Raw genomic sequence first — 26,283 nt, 5'->3', positions numbered from 1 at the left:
GCCGCCGATTCCGCCGGCCGCGCGTCAGACGCTGGAGTGAGCCCTCGCCGCCTCTGGCCGCGGAGCGCGGAGCCTCCGTCCCCGGCGCACTGCGGAGCCGGGTCCCTTCAGCCCTCCCGCAGCGGCGGTGGCTCCTCCTGCCTCGCACAGCTGGGAGGTAACTGTCGCCCGCCGCCTTTCCGCGGCGCGTCGACCGTCGTGGCCGCAGTAGCCCCCTTCGGCCAGGGCCAGCGCCTTTTCCTTGTCTGCCTCCCCCGTTGCCCGGGTAGCCTGTGGGCAGAGGAGGGGAACGGAGCGCCGCTGCGGCTCGGGGTGCGAGTGGCCCCGTGCGGGCGCCCTGACCCGGGTCCTTGGCGTGGGCAGGGTGAGCTTGTGGGGCTCGTGGCGGCGGTTGGCGGGGCTCGTGGCGGCGGTTGGCGGGGCTCGTGGCGGCGGTTGGCGGGCTCGTGGGCAGGGGTCGGCAGGGAGCGGCGCGAGCGCGGCGGGCCCGTCGCGTCCGCGGAGGCGCCTGCGGGGTGCCGCCGCGCTGGGCGGGCTCGGACGCGAGGGTGGGAGCGGCCGGCGGCTGCCCTGACCCTCCCGGAGGTGGCGTGTGCGGGGGCTCCGCGCTGCGCTGCTCCTGCCAGGATCCGGGAGGGAGTCGGGAGCCCGAGCCTCTCGCCGGGGCTGGGGTGGGGGTGTGAGGCTTAGCGAAGCTCGTGTGGGAGTTTGTGCCGGCTGCTGCGGACCGTGGCGGTGCCGGGGGCGCTTCCCCCGGCTGGCGGGGGAAGGGCCCCTCACTTTCCTGTCGCTTCTCTCCTGTGCGGCAAAAACCAATGCTCTGAAACCTTTAACTATGCTCTGTTTTTGAAGGACTGGGACTACCTGCTTGTTTCCTTTCCTGACTAACCGTTTATTTCAATGCTGTTGGTGACGCTTAGTCTAACCAGGAGTTAAACTCCTTTTGTAGCGAATAAGTTTGTTCTCCTGTTTTGTAGAAGTAGATGGCTGGAGTACATTATACGGGTTTGGTTAGCAGATAGTAGAGACAAGGTGAGCTGGCATTGCTGATTTTCTTAGTAGTTTATAAATGCACACTGTGAAGTTAGTGGTTTTAAGACTGATTAATTAAAATCTGTAAGAGCAGTCACCAGGATGATTTGCTGTGAAACTATTACAGAGCGTATTTTTAAGGATTTTCCTGTTGGCTTTGTAGACCAGCCCTTGATTGGTATTAAAGTGGTGTGCTGCACGTAAAAGCAATTAAACATGATAAAAAGATCTTTTTCTAATGCACTTTATATGTAAGGGCTTTTGTAACTAAATATGTACTTACAAATTGTGCATTCAAAATTGTTAGGATTTATCTCAAATGTGGTTGTTTCAGTTTTTCAGTTTTTAAAACTGATGAACTGTAATACAGCTGAAGACACATAATATCCTGTAAGTGTAGTTTTTACTAGAATGAATAAGAGAAAAATCCTTAAGTTCTTTAATATGGTGATTTGATGCAGGTGAAAATTTGGGCTTTAACTTCAGAATAAAAGTGCATTGTGTTTTTCAGTCATAAATATTTGGACTAGAATAAATGAGTATGCAAAAATATCTTATTGTGCCTGCTCCTGAGCATGATCATAAGTAAAGCACACTGTTAAATGTATTAAGTTTTGCCACCTGGGTTATGACTGTTGTGAAAAAGAGCTGTAATGATAAATGCAGTTTAAGTTCGCCTCTCTTCTGAGCAGTAGTATATCCTAATAGATACGTTTTGTCCTGAGTCAGGTTGGGCTGTTATAATCCAAGACAAGAGCTTTGCAATTGTTTTTTCAAGGAGAAAAGATGGGAGATTTGTTATCTAAATTTATAGAGAGGTGTTCCATAGATGTGGCATCTTTCTTTTCTGCTGTTTTCTTTTGAATGGAGATTTTTTAGTAAGTGAAACAGTATTTGTACTGGAGATGAGTTGTATTGTATTGTGCTGGTCTGAAATACAGAAATAACCTGGCAAACAGGTAGACAAATTCTTCAGCAGAGAGTCACTTTGAGCTGATGAAACAGCTCTTCTGTCTTGTTACTGTACTTTTGAATTAAGTGGGTATATTTGCTAATGTAAATGAATTTCAGAATTTGGAATGCCAATTTTTATACTGCAGATTTTTTAATAGCTTTTTTTCCTGCATAATCAGGCTAAAGATATGCAAAAATTGGAAATTCACCTTGCTCCATTTTAATACTTTTTGTAATCCTTTTTTCCTTAAGTCATTTAAGGAGTAGAGAGATTGTCATCCAATTTATGTGCAGTTAACAAGATTGATTTGACTTGTGCTAATATTTCATTGTTTAAAAGTCTCATAAGTTTAAAAAATAAATATATTTAGTTTTGTTGATACACTGTATCAAAACTTAGTGTCCCAACTGCACCTGCAAAACATGCCTTATAAAAATAGGGTTGTTCATGCTTCCATAATGACTGTGCTAAGATCTCTAATGATTAGAAGTATGAAAGTAGTTTGTGTTTGTAAGATACTGGAAAACTGAACAGTTGTTAAATTGTATTTTATTAAAGTATTAGGAAGTCTGTGGGTGCTTATGATGAATTTAATTTTGTTAAGACTTTTGAGATTTACAATAGATGAAATTTGTGGAATAGAGAAGTGGCAATAATCATTATTTTTTGCAAGCACCTTGTAATTACAAAAATAACATACTGGAGGACGGGATCCTGATCACCAGTACTAACTTGGTCTAATTTTTATCAATGGAATCATACCAGGTACACACTTTTTTTTTTAACTGTTGTAAACAGAACATAGCTAGTTCTTATTCATTAACTTTGTAACTTTTTTTGAAAGTGCATGTAAAGATGGTAATGCAGTTAAAGGCAGACACAAACCACGGGAAGAACAAAGTTGTTACAAAGGATTTTTGGTTGCAGTTTCACAGTTTAAGCTCACTGAGCCAGCTGAAAACTAATGCTGCAAGAAAGTTTTAGTCAATCCTGTGTGCCTCTTGGTTGAGCAACAGAGCTGACTGTCAAGGGAAGAGTGGGACAATGCTTTTTAACAGCAGAGTGTGATTAGATGATCTTAAACTAATCATGAAGCATGGAGATTGTTTAGTGATGAAAATGGGAGTCTAGCATGATGGTTAGGTATATTCCTAAGGAGCAGCTAATGTACCCTGGAAGAGTGGGTAAAAGCAAAAGAACTATGTGCTTTGCTTTTTGTGCCTTTAACATCCTTTTAAAGGATTTTGAGGCTTATATGTAATTTTTCCCTAATCTATTAACAGGTGAAAAACTAATATTTAGCTAATTATTGCATACTTAATTTGCAGAGGCTTTAATTCGGGGATTTTTTGGCTATGAAGGTATTTTAACACTTCAGTGCTGGTGCAGAACCAATGCAAGTGAAATAGAGTGTATTGATGATAGGCATATTTTTCTGAGCTTCCTTCTGAGTAGCCCCCTAGGCATTGTTACCTGGGTTTAGGAAGCTGTGGGCCACAGCTGAAGTAGTTCCATAAAGGAAAAGATGCATATTTGTTTAAGCTAAACAATTGCATAAATAGAAGCAGAGTAGTAAGAGGGTTGTCAAAAGCTAGGCTTATGATTACAATTGGAGCTTGTGGCCGAAACATCTGTCCCTCTCTGTGACCTTAGATAAGCTACTTATTTAATGTAAGTCTGTTCTTCTGTATAGTGAGAATACCAATCTGTGCTGTGGGATTGTTTTGGTTTTTGACACTTCTATTTGAGTAGTTTTAAAGTAAGTTCTTTTAGTTACTGGTAAAATGTTCAACTTTATATTCAAAGAATAAAGATGAACATTTTTTGGTCAGGTTTAGCTCACCTCTGTTAGGTTTAGTTCTAGTGTGCAGTAGAGAATGTATTCATTATCTTGAATGAATGAATAAGAGACTTTCTAAGAAAAGGTCTAGAGAATATTTGTAAACATAAGTATGTAACAGTATATCAAATGTGTTTAGCAGTGCATTCTCCTAGGATGGTGATTGAACTGTGTTTTCCTCTCAGCTGTTAAATTAAAGAACTTTTATTTAAACATGTTTCACTAGTTATTCCTCATTCACTGCTTTCACTTGCTGATTTTCTTTTTCTGGTGTCTTTGAAGGATATCTACATATTACATAACTATATATATACCTTTTATGAAAGCTTTTTAAAGAGGATCATTTTCTACGAAATAAAGTTGTACCTTGTAGGTCTGGGGAGATGACCATTTTTTTTTGCTATTCGTATGGCTAATAACTTTTCAGTGTGTTGTGCAATGGAATTAGGAATAGCAGGAGACTTAGGTCACAACTGCCTCTGCAAAAATGTGTGCTCAGATGACAATGGGTCACTGAACTCTGGCAGACACAAGCAAGGTATTTAAATATTGTAACTGTGGATTGGTTACTTAATCTGACTCTGTAGAATATCACTAATGTAATACAACAGCTTTCCCTTTACCGTAAGTTTTCCCTTCCAGCTTACTAGCCTGTTTAATTTCTAAGATACAGAGACTTTTTTTTATAGCTGTTTGTTGTACTTAAATATAATCTGTTTGTGATTTTAATGTCATTTTCCCCCAAATGGATTTTTCTCCAGATTACATGGCTATAGTTACCTGTATGGCAAATTGTACTCTTCATCAACCACATTGTCTTCAGATATTAAGGCAATGAGAATATGGAGTGTAAAAACAGAAGATAATCGACAGTATAAAAATCCTAAGGTGTTCTCTGACAAGCAGGACCTAGATTCCTTGATGAAATATGTAGTTTATCACACTTTGTTGCATGTTTGTTCTCACAGTAATTCTTGAGATGCTATTTTGGTGGTCTTTATTTAGTAAACTATGTACAATAACAGTAGCTGAATCATTTTAAACCAAAGCAGTCATAGTTAACAGCAGTGTTAAGGTGGCAGTTAGCATATGGTGTTCATTGAGAGCAAATGTGCTGTCTTTAAATTGGAACTTAAAACTACCATGAAACACTGGTCTTTGAAATTACTTGAGATGGTTTATGTGATTTAATGTCTGACTGCTGCCAAGTGAGAAAGTCCTGATCTCTGCTACCTGGCCTTTCCTCTCCTACCCCATTCTCGGCTGTACAGTTTTGTACCCTCTCTTTTACTCTCTCTCTCCCTTGCATCCTCCACTAAGTTGATTTGGCTGCTGGTTAGTAGCAAGTTATTGGTGAGTGTATGAACTTTCTGCTGGGGAGTGAATTTAATACGGAATTTGAGAGCTGAGGCTGATTGTGTAAGCCGTAGGAGCAGCAGGCACCTGTAGTAGGAGGAGGGCCTTTCTCTTCTGTCTGTGCCGAGCCATTATATTGTCTCATGACATTTTTTTCAAAATGACTTCAAACTTAGATTGGCTGTCTTGCAGCCTTAAAACTATTTTGTTGGTTCAGTTTGTGTTTGGGCTCAGGAAGCTGGTTACATAGTGAATGTTAATCTGTTACATTTGGGTGGCTGCATGGGCTAGATTTTTGTAGGGGGAAAAAAATGCGCCGAGCTTCAGAAGTAGAAGCTTCTGTGGCAGATCAGCTTTGCTGGAAAGTGTAATTTAATCCAAGATGTGACACCTTTTCAGTGTAGAATCAGGTACTATTTTAAAATTTTGTTATATGGAAAATCTTTGCAGCATCTTTCTGTATTTAAGGCACTAAATCTTTTCCTTTTTAGGACTTTATGTTTGGATTTAAATGAAGCAGTTTGAATTTCTGTATAGAAAGGTATGAATGGCATTTCATGCATCAATAGCTTCTTAATGTGATATAAAGCAACTTTTAAAATATTGTGTTGCTTAAGAGGAGTTCCACTAGCTTACCATCATGATAGTTACTTTGGTATGTTGATGATATTGTCTGTGTCAGTTTACATGTTGATGATAGCTGTAAATGCAGAAATCTTTAATAGAAAAATGTGCATTATGTGGAGATAGCAGTAAGGGACATGATTGCAGTTAGTCATGGGAGACATGCTCCACTTAAAACCTGACTGCTATTTTCTTACTTATGGCTTACAAACAGTGAATTTTGAAAACAAAGAAGCTCAGTGTACTCCTTTCCTTTTCTAGGCAAAATTGCCTCAAACAATTGCTACTCAGTTATTTCCTACATCATTCTAGGGGCAAATTGCTCCATGTATCAAGTTATGAAAGTTCCACTTTTTACTTTTATTTAATGTTTTCTGTCAGCAGGCTGTGATCTGTCTAAATCTGAAAAGATAAATGATGCAGCTCGAATTTCCAGTTAACAGAGGAAAGGATTTCATCAGCAGACAACAGGAAGACGATGTCTGAATTACTCCAAACTTTAACAAACTAAGAGATAAATGTCTTTGCATACTAGAAATGCCCTTTTGATATTTGCTGTTAATTTTCTGACTTTAAGCTCTAAAATCTGTTAATTGTAATTTGAGTTTTATTACAAAACTTTACCCTGTTTTTTAAAGAAATGAGGTGCATCTGGTCTGCAGTTCTCTTGTCTGATGCTTATGTAAGTGTAGGAACTTTCTGGGCAGTTTTAAACAAGTTTAAACTTCTATATCGCCATCAAGACACTATACTATACAAGCTTTATAAAAATCCATATGGTATTTAGATAGAGATCTATAAATTATCCACAGGCATGGAAAAGCAGGGAGAATGTTACTGGTTCTGTGTGGTAGTAGCTTGATAGCTCTTTAACTTGTAATTTGCAGGTTGGTGAACTGGGTAAACAGCAGTACAGGCTTGTCATTTGACTGTTAGTTGAGTGAGAAAGGAAGGTAATAGTTTTATTGTGTGAATAAACTAGATGTTTTGAGAAAAGAAAGCTCAAGGTGATAGAGGGAGATCTGGAAATACTGTGAAAATACAGGGGCAGCTGTATCAGTATAGAACACTAATCTGTAGATAACAAAGCTTTGCTAATATTGTTGCTTTTGGGAAACAACCTAATTAGTCTGAATCTGTCTTAAACTCTTAAGTAGTAAATTCGAAACTTAGTATCTTAATGTAGGCACTATGTCGTTTTTATATTTTAGTGTATTAGAATTTTGGTTTAAGTAAAAATCAGTGAAGATGGTTAAGTTCACATTAGATTCCTGGGAAAACTGACTTCAGTAGACTACTAGTTATTTAATTCTCACAGCTCTTCATTTACCCTAGATCACTTTATGTTCAGCATTAGTTTTGTATAAAAACATTTGGGAGACCTGTGTTATAAAGCTTGCTCAGTTTAGTAGAAGGTCATTGATTTAAGTATGTTTTACATAAAATCTTTATTTTGTTATTAGTTATCTTAATTGTGGCTTAATATCTTTAAAAATTAGTGTCACTAGGCATCTAGTGTTCAATGTGCAAATGTGTGATTCTAGATTGGTGCTTGAGATTTCTTTTGTATCTATTGTGTGCTTTTTCATATTACTTAGGCAAGAAGAAAACATTTTTTAGAAGCTTTTTTGAGAATATAATACTGTAGCTGTGTTTTAATAAAGATATTTTAAGTACACATTGTGGTGAAACCTACGCATGTGAGGGAAGAGCTCTAAGTATGTCTGGTAATACTGTGTGACAGAGCTCATTGCTGAAGGGGATATCTGTCTAACTGAGATTTAGAGATTCTTACAATAGCAGTATCATATGATTTCCATGTTTGCTTACTGCTGTCAGAAAATCTTGATAGATTCCTAATTGCAAAACTGATGAAGGAGATGTTTCCATGAGGTGTAGTTTATCACTTGTACTGTGCAATTCCTTTTATATACGGAGTTGGCAGGAACTTCTGTGGTTAACATCTATTGTAAGGTTGTATTGTCAGCAGCAAAAACACTGTCAAATTATGTGTGTGAAGTTTTTCACGCTAGTTTCTGACTCAGAATTAAAAATATTATTAGGTCAGATTATACTGTCTGGTTAATTTTGAAAATAGGCTTAGACTGTTCTACCAGTTTAGAGAGTGGGGGAAACCAAACCCTTAACTACTTATAAATTCTGGTGCTGTTAAATCAGGAACTAGAAGTTTAATGGGGTGGCTAGTCAACCTCTCCACTGTTATTTAACCAAATTTTCTTGAGTTGTAGGGCTTTGGGAAAACCCATTTATAAATATATAGCAGAGCTGACAGTTTGGAAGGAATTCTACAAAAATTCTCTCCTGAGCATGTCCGAGTCTAGGCTGCATAAGTGGAGCAAAACTTTTCTGGAACCTGCTCCAATTGGTAATGGAAGATCACTGTGGTGCTGGGCACTGAACTCAAAACAGTGACTTTCCAGCTTATGATTTTAGTGTTTCTTGTGCTGTTACCCAAGAAAAAGAGGAAATACGTGATTCGGACAGTGAACAAGTGAGTAGCGCTGTGACTAGGACTGTTGTCAAAGCTGGGGAGACTCAGGACTGCTTCCTGCCTCCCAAATCCAAATGAACATAACCATACTTGCCTTACATGACAGAGCAAACCTTGAGCTGCATTTCAGTACAGTCATAGACTAAAATAGAGCAGTAGGAAAAAAAACTGAGAGATTCAGGAGTGGTTATGGAAGTGAGAGCAAAATGAAGAAAGGCAGGAGTATCTCTGGGGGTGTTAGAGAAGATTAGAGAAGAATGATGTTCAGTAGAGAACACAGAAGAATAATGTTCAGTACGACAGGTGAAAGACAACTGTCTTACGGGATCAGATCATGATCTGTCAGGCAGCGGTATGTGATGCATTATTTTCACTGCTGTGCTAAACTCGGGGAAAAACAAGCCTGGAATGTCTGTGATTGCAGTTGCAAGCTGAAAATGCCAGTGTTAAAGTTAACTTGAGTTTGGTCCTGCTTTAAGTTCCTATGGTAGAATACAACCATATAATTAAAAAGATGGGTGAGGGGAAATTAGTTTCAATCAGTGAATTAAACAGATATATAATAGATATATACTGTACCTTTGGTAAAGTGCTATTCATAATCAGTGTTTTTTGTCTAGCATTTGTGGATAGCACAATAGTACACTGTTTACTTTATCCTATCCAAATCTGAACCTGAAAACAGAGTTATTACTGTCTTTGGGCTTTAAGGGAATGTTTTCCCTTGTAGTGCTGAAGTGCTTCACAGTCATGCTTAATTTTATCTTCAGATACAGCTATGATATTAGATGAAATGTGCTAATGTCATCCTTATGTTTTTTTCTAACCTTTAGGTATGTGTTGCACTTTAACTTAAAGATATATTAAATAAACTGTAAACATCTCAGTTCTAAAAGTTAAATGCTGGCAGTGCAATGATTGATGTAAAAAATTGAAGCATCCATTATGTAGCATCAGCAAGCTCAGCATTAGCTTTCTATCAGCTGTAGACATGTAGCCCATTTAAGTGAGGAGGAAGTTGGAAAAGTGAGAAAACAAATTACTGGAATGCTGCTCAACTATCAGTTACCCTTCTTTCCCTGCTCTCTAGCAAATAAGCTTTGTCCTATTAGATCTTTTTTCATCTCATATATTGCTTCTCTGCCTTCTGAAAACTGACTTTGCACAGTTCCTCTAAAATGATGATTATGTGAAGAAGGATACCTGCATAAAACTTAAGCAGGCAAATGCATCTACCTACATGGAGTCCTAAAATGAAGTTGATGGGATTTTTTTGTGGTGAAAGCCTGTAATGAAGTGCGATTTGTGGCTTAGGACCAAACCTTTCTTCTAGGTCAGTGGAAAAAAATATATGTTTATACATTGAACAGTTGATGTAAACATTTTAAGTTTACAGAGATTGCTTGAGAATCTTAACTTGTATGTAGTTTGTCCATTTTGTCACACTTTTTGGAAAAGTTATGATCCTCATGTCCTGTAATGTGACAAAATTTTGACTAGGATTGACGACTGGGTGGTGGGAGAAGACTACATTATTTTTGGTTAGATAGCCTTTCAAATAACAAAATTAAATGTACAGGTCAAATACTAAAGCTTGAATGTTTACAGCCTTCAGATTTCTTTAAAAATTACTTTGGACCTTGATACGAGAAAAACTGTGGTAGCTTAACTAGAATGGGCTTTTAAAACTAGTTTGAATAAATGCAAACTGTATACCAAGTGTATTTTTGGCTAATTTTTGACTAAGAGGTTTAATGTATTTGGTTTAATGTGTCAGATATGCACACTGATATGCAACAATTTTTAATTAAAAGTATCAAATCTGTTTTTCTGCTACACTTTGAGTATTAAAGGAGGATTTTATTTGGTAACGTAATTTGCTGATGAACTTTTTTCTATGAAGAGCTATGTAAGTGTGAATTTGAAAGCTCATAGTAGAACTTTGAACTAGTTGTTTGGGAGTTGATACTGGAAAAAGGAAACAATTTTGGAATTTATTTTTTGGCAGATAGGCATCTAGACAGGAAAACAATTTTTTTTGAAGACTTGACCGACTAAATTTTTATTCATGAGAAAGTTGCTCAGAATTCCCTGGAGTCTTCAATGAGGCTGCTCCTATGAGTGAAGCTTATTGGTATGTATTTGTGAACTGAGGCTTTGTAGATTCACTTTCAATTAACAAAAAAACCCCCTTACTTACCTAGTATTGGAGTACAGTCTTATAAATGGGGATAAGTAAACAAATATTTTTTTAAATTCATCAGCATCAGGAGTGTTGATAACCTTGTATTTGCATGACAAATTTCCAGCTCAGTAGTATGCTGCATACTTTTTCTATATGAAATAAATGTAGTGAATACACTTTTAAAGTAAGATGTGATGTCCAGGCTTTGCCCTTCAGTATTCCTAAAGACAGAAGCTGGTTAGGAAAGAGTCTCAGCAGTGGGTTTTGGTGGCAGGTATGTGAATGATGATCTGATTCGGGTGCTTCCTTGCTTCTTGTGTTCCATGCGTTTCTCATCTCATTCATGTAGTAGTTCACTTTTCAATAAAGGTCTTATGCTAACCAGAACATGTTTATGGCTAATTCTTGGATGCATTTAAATCTACTGCAAAATATTTGTGTTTGGGGGGAGGAGGGGAAGAGGGAATAGTGTTGCTCCAGAGAATCTGCATGTTTCCCTTACAGTGCTTAAAAGGCAGTTTTTTTCCTGACTGAAGTCAGAATGATATAATATGCCTAAGTTTTCCTCGGATGAATCAACTAACATCTAAAAACTTGTGTTTTGATGAGATCAGAAAATTGAAATTGAATTCAATCTCTTCCTAGAAAAAGTATACCAGGAAATAGTGAGATTTGCTGAATTGCTGAAGAACATGTCTCTGTATGTAGCATCTGTGGAAGTTCAATATATGCTCTGAATATTTTAGAGCTCTCACATTAGTGTCTCAGTTGAAAGTGAACACAATGTGTTTTAACTTTTTAACTTCTGAAATGTGCTAAATCATGAAATATTCTTAATCAAATATATTTAATCTGATTTTGACCTATTAAGTTATTGAGTTAATGTTTTTGCATTTTACTTTATTGTGGAGTTCTTATATGACAATGTCTTTTCCAGCTCAAAAATTAGAGGTAAAAGTAACCATCCAAGTATTAAGATACTGATACTGGAAGCATCTGTTTAAAAAAATAAAGCTATGGATACATTCATTTGTAATATCAAGCTGTTGTAATATCCACTCTACTGTTGTTTTTGGTCACATGAGGATCATGTGAAGGTTTGCATTTCTTTCACTGAAATAAATTTAAAACACAAAAACAACATTTTTTTTCATTTAAGGTAAATGAATCTTACTAAACACCTAAATTTAGAGCTGATTCATATTCCATCACAAAAGCTTTTGGAAGCTAGAAACCGCTGAAGATAAATCTACTGTCCTAAATATTCAATTCTTTAATTCTGAAGCTTTTTGCTGTGGATTTGAAATTTCACTGTTGTCCTATTGCATGGAAACACATAATGAATGAAAATGGTGCGGTTGCCTTAAAGCTAGCCTAGAAGGAACAGTCAACGCTTTAAACAGTTGATTAGATCTTTCAATTGTGTAATGATGAGTTAGCAAGGAAGCTGTCAAAATCTAAGCTTAGTCTTTCTACCGTTAAGTACTTTTAAGGAATTTTGCTGAATAAAAACAATTCTTTCTACTTGTGTGGTTCACGTGTATTTTTAACACTTGATGTTGAATGTTGAAAATTGAGCAGGACTGTGCTTTCTCTGAAACAAGGGTGACTTATTAGGTGAATTATTCCATAAATAATGTGTGTAATGTTGGAGGAAGGTTCCTGGAAATGGGAGGAAGAAGCAGGGGAAGCTTCCTCTGCAGACTTTTGAAAGATGTGAAGAAAAGCTCTGCTGCTGGGTTAATAGAAGTGCTAAAAACAGGGCCTTGGGGCTGGATGTTTGTGAACCAAGAAACTTGAGAAACTAGGAGAACTGAAAACATGTATTATATGCAAACAGTAGGAATTTGGGTAAATTTAAGTAGTTTATGTTCAGCCGGGGGATGGGTTTTTTTCACAGAATCATAGAATCAGTAAGGTTGGAAGGGACCTCTGGAGATCATCCAGTCCAACCTCCCCACTCAGCCCGGTCACCTAGAGCATGATAGACTTACATCCAGGTGGACCTTGAAAATCTCCAGAGAAGGAGATGCCACAATCTCTCTGGGCAACCTGCACCGGTGCTCTGTCACTCTCACAGCGAAGAAATTCCTCCTTATGTTCAGGCAGAACTTCCTGTGCTTCAATTTCTGCCCGTTGCCTCTTGTCCTGTCACACGGGACAACTGAAAAGAGTTTGGCCCTGTCCCCCTGACACCCTCCCTTCAGGTACTTGTGCGCATTGATAAGATCCCCCCTCAGTCTTCTCTTCCGCAGGCTGAAGAGGCCCAGCTCTCGCAGCTGTTCTTCATGGGGGAGATGTTCCAGCCCTCTGATCATCTTTGTACCCCTACGCTGGACTCTCTCCAGTAGCTCCATGTCTCTCTTGGACTGGGGAGCCCACAACTGGACACAGTACTCGAGATGAGGCTTCCCCAGGGCTGAGTAGAGGGGCAGGATCACCTCCCTCGACCTACTGGCAACACTCTTCCTAATGCACTCCAGGAGACCATTGGCCTTCTTGGCCACAAGGGCACATTGCTGGCTCATGGTCAATTTGTCATCCACCAGTGCTCCCAGGTCCTTCTCTGCAGAGCTGCTCTCCAGCAGGTCAGCCCGCAGCCTGTACTGGTGCCTAGGGTTATTTCTCCCTAGGTGCAGGACTCTGCACTTGCCCTTGTTGAACCTCATGAGGTACCTCTTTGCTTTTTACCACCTTACTGCTTGTTTCATGGGCTCTTTTCTTTGTAACTCCTGTGTTACTGTATGCTTCTTGTAAAAATAGAGAACAGTGGTAGTATGCTGATGTTAGAACTAATACGGGATCTTGTAGTTAAACTGTATATGATAATGCAGGGAGCAGTTAAGGTTGCATATTTCATTTAACTTTGTCAATTCCTGACTCTGACATGTTTTATTTAGCATCTTTATTGCTCTCTTAATGGGTTTATTTAATAGTAGGTCTGAAACATTAAAGGAACTAAGTAGCTGGCAAATTTTTATTTCAAAGGTGATTTGCACATTTGAAAGTGAATATTACTATGATATACATCCCAAAACATGTACATTTGCATGCTATTATAATGGTACTGCTGCAGGCTCAGCCATCTGACGTGTCCAAATGAAGGTGCTTAAATGAGTCTTTAAAAAGATGCTATGTAAGCAGGAGTTTGAAGTTTTTGCTAGTGTTGAGTACTGTATATTATGTGGCATATAATTTCTAGTAGTGTCAACTGCAGTGCTTTTAGCTAACACAGATGTGTAGATACAGTCCATTTCTGATATAGAAATATCTAAAATGTTTTCTAGGTGTAGCCTTTACTGGTGTGTCATTCCCTGTATTAGAATTTAAATTTTAGCAGTCTGCTTATAATCTGGCAGTAATTAGACTCTGCTGAAACTGACTTAGAATAGGATGTTCTTATGTCCTGTTGAGTGAGACCCTGCAAGAAATTAAATATTCATGTGATGATAAAACTTCATGGTGTTTTAAAATTGTCAGCCCATCTGGCTTTCAAGTGAATGTGGGATTTTTCACCAGTAAATGTGAAAGAAACTGTTTGAGTGGGTATGTATGATCTTTGGTAATGGTGTTACCTAAAGAACTGACACTTGTCTCCAAGAAACTTGAAGGGGAATTTTTATACAAATGTTGTGATTATATAGTTGAAAAAGATTCAAGTAAACTTTTTGTGGTCTTGGCGCGGTTACCCTTTTTGCTCACAGCTGATACTGCAATACTCTTTTAGATTATGAATACTGAATCTAGGAGAAAAAGATCAGGAGGATTAAAAATTTCTCTCATGAAGACTAAGGAAAAGATGATTTTTGTAGCAGTATATATTTACATATTAAATAACATGTTTTCTAGCTGGGTGATACATGAATTTGGAACAATAGCAGCAAAGCTGCTGGTTATACTGATTGTATAACAGAGCAGAATGGAGGACATTAGCCAGAATATTTTTCAACTCAGTGGTTTGTACACACAGTATATAATATTGCAGTGCTTTTCTTAAGTATTCTTTCTTCAAATATTTTTTATGTATCTGTACTCACAAGCATAAATGTCGTCTCAAAATTGCTACCTGCTTGTTGGGGGATAGGTGGGGAATACTTAAGTTTTCTTGCAGTATGGATGAACTTGGAAGTGAGACTTGCTCGCTTCCAGTTTCTATGTTCTAATTCTTAGGATAAAAAGTTTTCAGTGTTAAATTCTTCAGGATTATACAGCTATGTAACATAGATTTAAGTACAAAATTTAATTTATGAATATGTTGGTGAATTGCAAGATCATTTTTGCTTACATATCTATAGAGTTCCATTACAACTTATGGAGTTACTCTGTGTGTAGAATTTATATAGCAGAGTGCAAAACAAGCATTTCAAATGACCTGAATTTTCTGAGGTGAATCTTTGTCTCTTAACTAACTCTAGTAAGCTGAATTTTGAGTTGACTCTCCTTGTCTTTTAACTAAGCAAGCTTTAGATGAAAATCAATGTACAAAACATCATTCTGTGGAGTAAAAATGGAGTAAAAAAACTTTCAGGGAATAGAGAGGTCTGTTATCAAATATAACAAAATGCTCATGCTTTGGAATAAGACTTTAGGAAATGGTTCATGTAGTTCTTATTTTGCCTTTAGTGAGCAAGTATGTAATCACCTATTGTAGTTCAGAAAGTACACAACTGAAGTTGTAAGGTCAAGTGTGTGAAAGTCTGGAAACGATAATGTGTGCAGGTAAACTGTGGCATGATAGTTTCATGCAGTGGAGTACTGAGGAAACCCTTCTGAGCTGGGAATAACTACTGTAGTTCCAGAGTCAGAAGCAATATAGACCAGTGTGTTGGTGAATCCAAGGTAGTGAGCTGCCTTTGGATTCATACTTCAACTGAGATAAAACCACTACTGGCAAAAGTAATTCATTTTGTGTACCCAGTAAATGCTGTGTCCCCATATGATGACAAGTTGACCATGAGTCAGCAATGTGCCCTTGTGGCCAAGAAGGCCAATGGTCTCCTGGAGTGCATTAGGAAGAGTGTTGCCAGTAGGTCGAGGGAGGTGATCCTGCCCCTCTACTCAGCCCTGGGGAAGCCTCATCTCGAGTACTGTGTCCAGTTGTGGGCTCCCCAGTCCAAGAGAGACATGGAGCTACTGGAGAGAGTCCAGCGTAGGGGTACAAAGATGATCAGAGGGCTGGAACATCTCCCCCATGAAGAACAGCTGCGAGAGCTGGGCCTCTTCAGCCTGCGGAAGAGAAGACTGAGGGGGGATCTTATCAATGCGCACAAGTACCTGAAGGGAGGGTGTCAGGGGGATGGGGCCAAACTCTTTTCAGTTGTCCCGTGTGACAGGACAAGAGGCAATGGGCAGAAACTGAAGCACAGGAAGTTCTGCCTGAACGTAAGGAGGAATTTCTTCACTATGAGAGTGATGGAGCCCTGGACCAGGTTGCCCAGAGAGGTTGTGGCATCTCCTTCTCTGGAGATATTCAAGGCCCACCTGGACGCAACCCTGTCTACCATGCTCTAGGTGACCGGGCTGAGCGGGGAGGTTGGACTGGATGATCTCCAGAGGTCCCTTCCAACTTTACTGATTCTGTGATTCTATGATTCTATTGTATTGACAGGAACCAATAGCCTGGCAGTCTTTTGTCATCAGTAATTCTCACTTATCTAAAATTGAATCAGGGGGTTAGGTTTAGCTCAGGTGATTAGAGCATGGTGCTAATAACACCAAGGTTGTGGGTTCAGTCCCCATATGGGCCAGTTGTTTCCTTGCTGAGCATGGGTTTGGACTAAATGATCTCGAGGTCCCTTCCCACCTTACTGAGTCTATGAATCCTAGGTCACTTTTGTTCTTCTGCAAGTGTTTGGTGTATTGGTGTGCTTTCTGTCAAACGAAACATGTAACTAGCTATCGTCTTCACTTTCTGTTGCATTCTTCACTCCTTTCCCTGCTTTTCAGTTTCTCTACAGTACTTGGGAGTGTCTATCAAATTCCATCAAATAAAACCTCTTTTAGCTAATGGGAGTTCTGCATCTTAATTAACTGCTTCCTTTCTGGTCTTGCAGTTTCATTTCACTGTTTATCCTCAATCTCTGTTAACTGAAGATCTGATTTCTGGTTAAGATCTGGTTTCTTTTCTTATTATGTAATAGTATTCTGACCTTTTTCTTAGCTTCCTTTGCCTTCTCTTCCTCTTCATACTTAAAATAGTCATTTCAGTTCTACAACATTGCTTTGTTAACTTGGCTTTTGTTGTGTGTTCTCCCTTGCACGGTACCTAATACCTTTTGGGCACATCCTAGCTGTATTCCCTGCTATCTGGCTGAAACTTATTATTCAAGTTATTTATGCCTTATATTTTTTATAAACAGATTGCTTATTTATGAGAATAATGAAAATGGTTCAGAAAAGCAAAATGAGCATTGGGGAAGAGGAGGGTGCACTGTATGGGCAGAGTACATGTAAAGAGAAGATAAACCATTTAAGTTAATATGGCAAGAAAAGGAATACACAAATAATTTAGAGTACTTATGGTCTGTATTTTTCTCTGCCTTAGTTGATACGCCATTTTGCATGGTGTCTGACTTCTGATTCTTAAATTATCTTAAGTCTTTGAGTAAACTAATCAGCTGGCTCCTATTTAATGTTTTAAGGAAACTAATGCTATTAAGTCTTAATATGTAGTTTACTGGCATTCTTTATCAGAAGTATTAGAATGCTGAACTTGATTGCAAATGCTGCATATGTATCTCTTTGCCTTCTAGTGGTTTCCTTCTAAAATGTGAGCATTATGGTGAAGAAAAGATATTGCCGTGAACAGTATAACTCTTTCATAGGTAAGTGTAATAGAAAAACCCAACCAAATAGAAGTACGAATGCCTTAATATTTCATAATGTTATTCAGCAACTTGTGTTCAGTAAAGTACTAAATGTTCTTTTATGTCAAATTAGGTGCAGATTATTTTATTAGGAAATGTTAGAAGAGAATGCTTGTATTCTGTAGAAACTGATAGGAATATCTTTTTCTTTCTTCTCATATGTAATATATTAAAAATGTACAAGGCTTCCCATGTCCCTTTAGCAACAGTCTGACAGGAGGTACTCATTTCAGTTTTAAATAAGCATACCTGTAATGTAACTGTAATAGCTCTTGATTCAAAGCAAAAAAGGCAAGTACATAAATTGCTAAAGAAATAGATTTATCTCTGAAAACTGTTTGTGTTAATGTATTGTCTTCAAGCATTATTCCCATATGTTTCGATAAAACACTCCCCAGAGCATTACTTAATCATCATGGAAGAGTATTTTAACTTTTTTAGGAACATGTTCAATACTATTTGTTCATGATTTGCTTTATTTTGTTTCTTTTTTAGTGTTTGTTCTTGCTTTCTGATTTGCTGTCAAAATTAGTACTATTTACAAATATGACTATTGGATAAATACTCAAGCTTATCTGTATCATTTAAACAGTATAGCATATTTTTTGATTCTATTGTAATTCTTAAGGTGATGTTTGGCTAATGTCTTTTTGTGGGTCTGTGTGGACATGAAAGTTTCAGAAGTAATAATTTCTTAAGTTGAAAACTTCGTGCTAGGCTACTGGTACTGGAACTGCTTACTTTAAAAAAGTTAACTCACCTGTACTCACTATGAGTGTTTGGAATTTCACAAATTTGAAAGAGGATTTTGTAAGGAAGAGACAAGAAATGGGATTAATTTCTAATAAGTGCTGAAATACTAAGTCCAAGCCTTTGGATGTCATCCAGAAAAGGGGTGGAGGTAGTTGTGACACGAGTAAAGAAACAGGCCACAGTGTGACCTGAGCAGGGAATAAAAACTGCTTATATGCTGTTTGGAATATGCTAAAAAGGACTGTTTTAAAGAACTCTCTTGAATTCCTTCAAGTAGGAAACTCCACTGTGTTCCTTACAAAGAAGATGCAAGGAACAACATTGGATAAATAGGGTGACAGAGCCTTATGATGTGTAGCATATTGACAATGTCTTCTCTTACTACTTTGCATTCCTTTGTTCTCAATGATTTTCTCCTTAGTGCCTTTCTAGATTTAGATGCATCACATCAGGTGCAAGGAATTTTTTCTGAAAACAACAAAATAGTTTCAAAAACTGTGTTTGTGAGGAACAGCCTTGCTTGTTGTAGGATGTCACTCAACAAATTTAGATATAATTTGTGAAAAAGTTTTGATTGCTCATTTGAGAGTCTATAAATTAAATTCTTTTTACCAGATAGAATGACATGACTTTGGGGCAGATGTTTCCATTTTCCATAACTATTACTTAGTATTGTTTATTTTTGTAAATACACAAGAAGGTAAATACTACTTTAACAATATTTTCTTCTCTTAGGCTGGAAATTCTTGTTTTATAGTACACTTAGAAGTGAAATCCTAAAACACTTGTGGCCTTGTTTGTTTTTAAAGTTAGCTGACACTTCTCGTAGGATAAGTCCTATCAGGTTTTGTTAAGTCCTAGGTCAATATATTGAGCTATAAGACATATCTTAAGATATATCCAAATAATGTTGGCTGGTCTGTTTTCCTTGTATGTTTATTTGCAGAAGATAACACTGTGTAAATGTATTTATAAATTGTCTATTTTTGAAACTATAACTATCAACAACTATAAATTCAACTGCAAAGTAAAAAGCAGAATTAAATATTGGCAGCAGTTTCTTTGACATGATTCTATTCTAAATTGGCAATGTTTCTTCTGTATCAAGTGGCTTACAAAGAACATTTGATTGTTTAGGTGTGCAGTGTTATGTTAAAACATTGAGGCTGTATATATAAAGGCAGTCAGGCAAATCTTGTCTTGATAAAGATTGTATTAGTATAACTGAGTTGAAAGTAATTTGTATGTCTATTAGATAACATCTAAAATATTAGACTCTTAAATTTATGGAAAATTTTATTTGGATATGCAGATAGAATGTTTTTGTAATAAAGAATCTAACCTTATTATAAGTTTCCATCTCTGGATGGAGTACTTAGTACTATTCACAAATTCTAAATGTACCGTGTGCTTATCTCAATGCTTAAGTGCAAATCTTACGGTAATGCATTTATAAATAGAACTCTTGAATAGAAAGTTAGCGTAGCATGCCATCTGAAGGCATTCTGGCTGGATGTAGAGTAGGGCATAGGGTGAAATCAACTTCAAAAGCTAGCAGACTTAATGCAGCATTTAAACAGGTTAGAAACTTCATAATATTTACAGTATAAATACAGGTATGTTGGAAGAAGCTCTAACTGAACCCGGAAATTTTTTTAATGTATTTTCAGAATAGGATATTTTGTTGCTATGAATTTTAGTGCTTCAGTTCTACAGATACACAGGTTACCCAATTTGTGTTGAGGCTGTTTTTACATTGCTGTGCTATGGGTTAAGTATACATTAACAGAAATTGAGCTAGCTACTGTCACGTACTGTGAACAAACATTTATGTTGAAAAGCAGGATTTTCTCTTGGTTTTGTTTTAGCTTTATGAATATGAATGAATACTTAAAAGGAGGAATCCTTATTTAGGTATTCATTTAATGCTCATTTATAAAGTTGTATACAAGATAGTTTAAAATAAAGTTGAGGTTGTATAACAAGGGATTAAAGAAAGGCAGAATAAAGAAGCCAGTAGCTTGCTATCTGTAGCAAAGATACTAGCATTTGGAGAGGTGTATACATAGCATAAGTGTGTTACTTTAATGGAGATAAATGATATGGTAAGACCCCCCCCCCAGGCAGATGGTGCTTTAGGCTTACAAAGGTAGATGGAGCCTACCTTGTATACTTCGTTATAGTAAACTTTACACAGAAGATTGAAAGACTTTTAAACTAAAACCCAGAAGAATGTTATTCAAATGAAAGCTAAACTTAAGCAGGGGACTTAAATCTAGGAAAAACAGAACAAAAATAAGGATGCTTGTGCATAGCAGCCCTTAACCCCTGTTTTCTTGTTGTAGGTGAGCCTCTGCTTCTAGGCAACCTTGTGCCTGAGTGTCAACAAAAATCTTATTCTGTCTTTTCTGGTTCCTAGGAACTTTGTTACTGGATGTATAGTCTCTTATGCTGTGCATGAGTGGCAGGCCTTTCACAAAGGTCTCTGGAGCTTCTCTTTGGGTATGCTCAGTGATTCAGTTGCCTTACAGGAGCTCCACCTAACACAACTCTCTTAAAGGAGCACAATTATGCACAGAAAAATAAAGTAAATGGCATCTGTCACAGATGGCAGTAGCAGGTTACCCTGTTCTGTGCCAAGTACCTCATTCCCTTCTAAAATTTATCGAGGGCTGTTCATATATATTCCTAAACTGTAAAAGAAGAATGAAATTTGGGACCCTGATTCTCTTTGCAGGCCATGATCTTTTATAGATGCAGAATCTTATGTTTGTCCTCCCACCACATTAGTCATCTTCAGTTTTGAGGTGGAGGGATTCAAATGGAGAGAAAACAGGAGTGGCAGTCTCTTTCCTCTGAATCTTGTTTTTTACACTTACCATTTTTATGTCTCTTTCTTCCTGGACTTTTTCCCTTTCTCCTTGTTCCATGAGTATTTTTCTGTTATCTTCAAGCTTTTGTCCTCGTCCTATGATTGAATTGAACTTCTCTAGCACAGGACTTGGGTTCAGCAGAGACCGTTAAGAACAAGAATGTCAGATTCTTTGTCCTTTGAAGTTCAGCCTCTGACAACAGAAAGCTTCATTTGCAGGGAGGATATATATCTACAACAGCTGGAGTTTTTGGAGACTGTTAACATCAGATGTTAACATCTTTTTCTATATGTAGAATGCATTTTTTTCCCTTTGGGACCTCTAACTTTTTGTGGTTCTGCATTGAAGGCACAAGGCAGTGCCTCCAGTTGCGCTTTAGAGTTCACAGGTCCAGAGAAACATGTTAGTTTATTTCAAAGAAGAATTTTCTAGATCAACTTTTCAAACAAGGACAGACTTTTTTCCCATTTTCAAAACCAATTTTGATTGAAATATGCCATTGTTTTACTCCCTCCATCTTCTGAGCTTCAAAAAAAGTCTGAGGTAGTCAGCAGGTATGGACAACAGCATCTTATGCAGATGACTATTTGTAAAACTATAGTTTGCTAATGGTTCCCTGGAGGCCTGCAAGACTGAGATCTAGAAGCTAACACTAGTTCTTGGCATTGGTCTTAGTGTTTGGTTGTGTGGGGTAGGCTTAGTTGTGATTTGGACTTTATAAATTAAAGCTCTTCCTATGATTATAGATGGATTAAAGCTATTACTTGTGCAAATTAATTTCTTACTGGTAAAGCTTCAGCATCTTGGAAGCTACTTAATAGGCTTCATCTGAACAAGTAGGCACATAGAGCAGCTAGTGTGCTCTGTGTAAATACTTACTCATCTGTCTTTGAGCTCCCAGCTTGACTTCTTGGTTGGTGCTGTTTTAGTGTTACCTGAGTTGAAACAACATGAGATTGGGAGCTTTTCCAGTGATGATAGACCTTCTTTGACTCACAGCTGCTTTCTTAATCACCATTGTCTTAGTAATGCTGTTGAATCTCTGGTGCCCTTTGTCCTCATCTTGCTGCTTGTTATTCCATGCTTCTGACACATCATCACTTTTCATCACCCTGCCTGTGCCTGTGATAGCAAAGTTTTCTGCCCTATTAGCAAGGCTGCATGCTGTGCCCAGGTGACACTTAAACAGGGGAAGGCAAAATGGGGAATCTGAAGTAGATAAATTTCAGAACTATTTTGGCTTTCTAAAGTGAAGTTGTGATGTGTTAGAGGAACTTGGTTTAGATAGTTTAACCTATAATTACATGCTGTATATGTTAACAGTTTTCTGCAGCTTACCAGTTAGTTAGGAGTCCTATTTACTGTGAAATCAAATTTAAATCTCTTCAGATTTGTCTGTATGTCCAGTCTCTTCTGGTGTTCTGTTGTGGAAGCTGTTGATATGAACTGTTAGTGCCTCCTCGTCTTTTCACTGTTCCAAGGTTTGTCTCTGCTCTTTGCAATATGAACATTTTAGTAGTGTGACATAGTGCCAGGAATTCAGCCTTCCCCTTGCTACTGAGATTGCCATCAGCTACGGTAATCTCAGTGCTGACAGTACTATGCAAAGCTTTTATTTGCTAGGGAGGCTGTATATTGGCACTTTGAAATCTAGAATTGCTTGATATTTCTCACTGGAGAAACTAGAGACTTGGAACATAAGTATTTTCTTTGTTACTTAGTACATTTGTTATGCATGTCTGTTGCTTCAAATGTGCTGATCATCTTTAAGTACTAAATGGTGCTCTTGAAGTCCTACCTGACTGCATTCCATTTCTAGTTTTCTTATTTCTTCCCTAGCTTTTGTCGCACGGTGGATGGAGGAAATTACCTGTCACTTCCCATTGAGTCTATTTCTCTGAGATCCTTAATTTGAGAAGTGACTTTAGGATATCCTGTGGTGCTCAAACTTGTAACTGTATGCTGATATTTTTCCCTCTTAAATGCTTCTGTCTGTACCATAGTGCTGTTCAATACTGTAAGCATTTATCCCTTTCCCTTGCATTAAACATTTCTACTTGGTCTTCAGCCTGCATTTGCTTTCTTTCATTGGTCTCAAAGCAAGTCTTTCACTTCCCTCTCCTTGACATTAAAGTGATTGTGTTTCTTTACAGAATAAACTTCTATGTGCTTTGTAATTGAGCTGATAGGTTAGTCAGCTGTTGATTATTGTTTTTCAAATATGGTCTGCTTAAGACAATGCCATGAATAATCCAAGATTCAGCAGATACAACTAGTAGGGTGGTGGTTCATATTTTCTTGCTATCTTTTCTCTACTGGCTCTTTGACTTTTTAAAATGCTGTAATAAGCTATGATGCATATAGTTTATATTTTTGAGAATTAGGTTTAAAAAAAAGCTCCTGATGACTGACTTTTGGCTATATAAATAACACTTTGAAGCTTTTTTCTAGAGAATGTTTTCTTTGACTATCTTGTATCCCCATCACTTAAAGTAGGCTAGACTAAAGTGAATATAGCAAAATAGTTTTGAACAAATATTTAACTCTCCTTAAAAGTTGTTGCTATGCAGTAGGCAAATAGCGGAATTTGGATTTTTTTTTTTTTTTTTTTTTGCATCACTGTTGTCAAACAGAAAACAAGAACTACTATTCTTATTACGGCCTAGATAAAATTAAAAGCTTTCCTATGGTTGTTATTTCAATAGTAAGCTAACATTATGTTCTTGCTGAAATATCTGTTGGAATGAGTGTCAGAGCAGTGAAATTAAGGAGGGGAAACAAATGTATGATCTAATTAAATGGGAGTGGGAGTAGAATTGCTATAGTAAGTAAATATATCTTATTTTCAAACTCAGGAGTTACTGAAAAGTGCATTGTCCTTGTCATTGAATTAATAAATCATGCATCTCAAATTGTAATTAAGAAAAAGGTTATGCAAACATTTTAAGTTTGAATATAATTTAGTGTTTAAGTATTTCCTTTAGTAGCTAAACAGATACTACTTTGAAAAAAAAATAGACCTTAAATGTTTTCTCTTCCAATGCTAGTATAAGCTGCAATGACTGTTTAAATAGCAATGTGAAGTGTGTTCACTGATCAGGAAGAATTTTTTTCCACAGAAAAGCTCCTATATTCAGTCTTGATTTTTTTTTTTTTTTTAGCTCACTTCAAAGATATGTGAGTGTCTGATGCAGTTATATGCTGTAATCAGAGGATTTAACCTTACGGCAGTGCTATTCATGGAGGACTTATAAAGCAAATATTATTAGTTTATATTTTAATTGTATAACTTTCATTGAAGAGAGGTAATTCTCTACAAGAATCTTACTGCATTGAGTAACTTTTGTTTTTCATTTACAGAGTTCCTGTAAACACTGGTAAATCCTGTTGGTAGGATACATTCTGAAGGTTTACTACAGAAACTATCAAGGAAAAATACTTTGCGAATGGGATGAATATGCTATTTCTGACTACTAACTGACAGAAACCAGCTGGGGACTTCACAAGTGATGTTTTCATTTTCACATTGCTGAATTTCAGTTTGCTTGTACTGATTTAAAAAGAAGAAATCAAAGTGGAGTACCGAAAACTTGATATGGATAGTAAAAAAAAAGACAAGGACAAACCAGATGAAAGAATGGCACGGCCTAGTGGCAGGTCAGGCCACAATCCACGGGGATCTGGTTCTTCAAGTTCTGGAGTGTTAATGGTTGGACCTAACTTTAGAGTTGGCAAAAAAATTGGATGCGGTAATTTTGGAGAACTACGGTTAGGTAAGATCTCTTTATTGATTTACGTTATTGAAAGCATGCATGCAGACCAGGAATGAAAATGTCTGTGAATAGACTGTTACAGCTCTTTAAATGACTTTCAGATATGTTAAATTTAGCTTACAGCTCTGTGTATATATAGGAAACCTTTTAGGACTAATAATACTTCATACTTAATTGCTATCCTGAATTTAGTCAGTTGTCTCTAAGATGCTGGAAATGCCTTCATGGTTACTGTGTTTTGCTCCATCTTCTGACCTCTTAAAGTAGTTCTGATCTTTTGGGGCTAAATTTGTAAAACATCCTCTTTCCATGCTTCTAGCATAAATACTCTATTCTTGGAGATCTCTGGTAGACAGCAGAGAGCAGTGTCTGTGGTGAGCATGCCAGAACTGAAGCAAGCTTTTGGTGATCAAGCATGGTTTCCTTGGTCATCAGCCAAAGCTGTTATGGCAAGGCTAAACAGGGAACTGCTTGCTGTTGGTAAGGTGGTAAGGCAGTAAGGATTCATGCGTTGAAAATTTTGGAGGTGGGAGTAATGCTGTAAGTTAGCTCTCTCCTCACCAAGTCTTAGATGAATGAAGATGAAATGGTGGAGAGGGTCAAGGACTGGAAAGGGCCTGTGGTTTTGAAGAATTTCTAAGCCAAAGTCATGTTTTTACTGTTTGTTAAGACACAGTGTATAAAATAGGTGTGCGCTTTTTGAGGAGTTCGTATTAGTTTAGTTTGGGGGCTTAGTTTTCATGATGGCAGAATGATTAGCCAAAGCTTTTAAGATCTGGAGATTCTGTATGTGTTAGGCAAGCATAGCTCAACATTCAATGCCAAGAACTTATTCCAGTATTCCTAGAAGGCTTGAGTTAATACTCTGCTTCAAGGTTTAAAGAGGTGTGTTTAAAGCAGGGTATTTGAACAGGGTGGGCTGTGCAGGTGTTGCTATTGTGTTTCTGTTCGTGTTTCATTTTTCTGGTAGAACAACTTCTCACTGTCTTGCAGAAAGATAATATAATGTGGTTTTAGTTTCTGGAGCTGTTTATATCTGGTATGAGTCAGAAGTGTGAACAAGCTCAACATATTACTACTGTGAGAGAAGAAAGATTGTTTTTGGACTCTTTACTGAAGAGACTAGTTAAAATATTCTCAATAAGAGGTGTTCTAACTATTTGTAACAATGGAAAAAGATTGATACATTTTGATACCTTTCCAGGGAATTTAGGAAGAAACTTCTTGCCTTGTCTCTGTTATCTTGGATTGCTCACAGCATATGGAGCTGTTTACCTATTTTAGATTAATATCAGATTAGCTCCTTTACTGGCAGCAGTTGAATCCTCGAGTGAAATTGTGCATTTCATTGAAAGACACTAATATTAAAGTGGCAAAACTTTATATTTGATAATGCTGAAAAAATTTGGCAGATAAGTTTAAAGAAATAAAACCAACATACTGGCCTTCAAACAGCCAAGGACAGACTTTTTTCTTTCAATGTCCACTAATTTTTTGTGTGTATGTAATAGATA

At 37.5% G+C, this 26,283-nt stretch overlaps 1 protein-coding gene across 9 annotated transcripts in view; it reads left to right on the top strand.

The window, feature by feature from the left end:
- The first annotated feature begins 294 nt into the window (after window positions 1-294).
- Window positions 295-26,283, top strand: part of CSNK1G3 (casein kinase 1 gamma 3) — a 70,566-nt gene continuing 44,577 nt past the window's right edge. For 8 of the 9 annotated variants that reach the window (XM_062599211.1, XM_062599210.1, XM_062599208.1 and 5 more), the window contains exons 1-2: window positions 17,308-17,328; window positions 24,357-24,769. In XM_062599211.1, the coding sequence (XP_062455195.1) occupies window positions 24,592-24,769 (178 nt within the window). In that variant the 5' untranslated portion in view covers window positions 17,308-17,328; window positions 24,357-24,591. Of the gene's footprint in view, window positions 365-17,307; window positions 17,329-24,356; window positions 24,770-26,283 lie in introns of those variants that run through there. The other variant, XM_062599207.1, reaches the window with a different exon arrangement.

This window comes from Rhea pennata, chromosome Z (assembly GCF_028389875.1).
Source record: "Rhea pennata isolate bPtePen1 chromosome Z, bPtePen1.pri, whole genome shotgun sequence".
NCBI lineage: Eukaryota > Metazoa > Chordata > Aves > Rheiformes > Rheidae > Rhea > Rhea pennata.
This window is presented reverse-complemented; position numbering and strand designations above follow the sequence as displayed.